Source organism: Nematolebias whitei, chromosome 18 (assembly GCF_014905685.2).
Source record: "Nematolebias whitei isolate Nwh7 chromosome 18, NemWhi1, whole genome shotgun sequence".
Lineage (NCBI taxonomy): Eukaryota > Metazoa > Chordata > Actinopteri > Cyprinodontiformes > Rivulidae > Nematolebias > Nematolebias whitei.
The window spans coordinates 40,609,011-40,610,949 of record NC_056515.1 but is presented as its reverse complement, the minus strand read 5'-3'; the positions used below and the strand labels follow the sequence as shown (position 1 = coordinate 40,610,949).

Below are 1,939 nucleotides of genomic sequence, written 5' to 3'. Positions count from 1 at the left end.
CACAGGGACACCTGGACAGGTCTCCAGTCCATCACAGGGACACCTGGGGACAATTTAGTTACCAATCAGCCTAACATGCGTGTTTTTGGTCTGTGGGAGGAAACGAGAAAACCCACGCAGCACGGAGAGAACATGCAAACTCCACCCAGAAAGGCCCCCTGGCTGGGATTTGAACCAACAGCCTTCTCACTGAAAGGAGACGGCTCCACCAACTGATCCACCGTGCCGCCTGAAAAGCTCAATAAAAGTGGAAAATAAATATAATTTCCTACAGATGAGTAATTCTGAAACATCCAGTTTGTTTATTTTGTGTAAAATAAATAAAAGGCTCAGTTTGTGTTGGTGGGGGTCTTGAGTCCTCCTGGGGGGTCCATGTGGGCCCCCAGGGTCTGATGGAGACTTTAATTGAATTAAGTTTAATTAGAGGAGGAAGCTTCTCAAAACATTTAAACTTGTTAAAAACATAAACCTTTTCTTAAAATCGCTGTGAAGTCGAGCAGAAGTTGTTTTCATGTTGAATTCTGGTCCGAAGCCAGATGTTGGCTGTGGATCCAGATGTTCTTTGTGAACGCCGCCATGTTTGCCGGCGCCGCTGTTGTAAACAAAAAGTGAGACAGACGCTTCGCCGGATTTGGGTCATTTTTATTTAATTTACGATGTCTCTGGGAATGTCCTACAAGCCCCACGTCCACCAGCAGGTTCCGGGAGCTGCGGGGAACCAGGGTGAGGACAAACCGGGGCTGAAGCCCTCCGGTCCGCCGGTTAAACCGAGGTTCGGTCCGGGTGTACCTGGAGAAGGAGCGTGTAGTTTGAGTCCAGTTCTGTCGGGTCAGAACCTGCAGCTAGGCTAATTCACGGCCGCCATTATTACTAATGTGAAAAGAGCGCGAGGCGCGTGGACGAGGCGGCCCACGAGCACGGCGAGGCGGCGGGGGGGTCCAAAAACACGGTTCTCTTGGTCCGGGGCCGCGGCCCCCGCCGTGGGGGGAGGGGAGGCTCCGGTGCACGGTGACAAAAATGTATCAGTTGTCTTCTGGAGCCAGCCTGGTTCCTCCATGATGCTCCTCGAGACGATTGATGAGCCGCCGAGGCTGCGCGCGACGACCTCTGCTGGGGGGTCAGGGTACTGCAGCTGGAGACACATCTGCAGCTGGAGACACATCTGCAGCTGGAGACAGTTCTGCAGCTGGAGACTAACATCTGCAGCTGGAGACACATCTGCAGCTGGAGACAAACATCTGCAGCTGGAGACAAACATCTGCAGCTGGAGACAAACATCTGCAGCTGGAGACACATCTGCAGCTGGAGACAGTTCTGCAGCTGGAGACAAACATCTGCAGCTGGAGACACATCTGCAGCTGGAGACACATCTGCAGCTGGAGACAAACATCTGCAGCTGGAGACAGAGATCTGCAGCTGGAGACACATCTGCAGCTGGAGACAGTTCTTTAGCTGGAGACAGTTCTTTAGCTGGAGACACATCTGCAGCTGGAGACAGTTCTGCAGCTGGAGACACATCTGCAGCTGGAGACAGTTCTGCAGCTGGAGACACATCTGCAGCTGGAGACACATCTGCAGCTGGAGACACATCTGCAGCTGGAGACAAACATCTGCAGCTGGAGACAAACATCTGCAGCTGGAGACAAACATCTGCAGCTGGAGACAGTTCTGCAGCTGGAGACAAACATCTGCAGCTGGAGACACATCTGCAGCTGGAGACACTGGAGGACCATGGTCTCAGATTTGGAGGTGCTGGTTCTTGTTCCAGGATTAGGTTTAATTTTTTTATTTTAAATTAAATTTTAATTTTTAACGCATAATTGCTCAATAATTTTTTTTTTTTTTTTTATGTGGTTCTATTAATCTTAAATAGCTTGGGGAAAATAAAATGCACACCAAACAAAAGCGTGGAACTCAAGAGGGTAAAACTGCCCCCCCC

At 50.6% G+C, this 1,939-nt stretch overlaps 1 protein-coding gene across 1 annotated transcript in view; it reads left to right on the top strand.

The window, feature by feature from the left end:
• Positions 1-590: 590 nt before the first annotated feature.
• LOC119424332 (cyclin-dependent kinase 2-associated protein 1) overlaps positions 591-1,939 on the top strand; it is a 5,190-nt gene continuing 3,841 nt past the window's right edge. Inside the window, exon 1 of the mRNA XM_037691796.1 lies at positions 591-723. Coding sequence (XP_037547724.1) covers positions 657-723 — 67 coding nt within the window. The 5' untranslated portion in view covers positions 591-656. The remainder of the gene's footprint in view (positions 724-1,939) is intronic.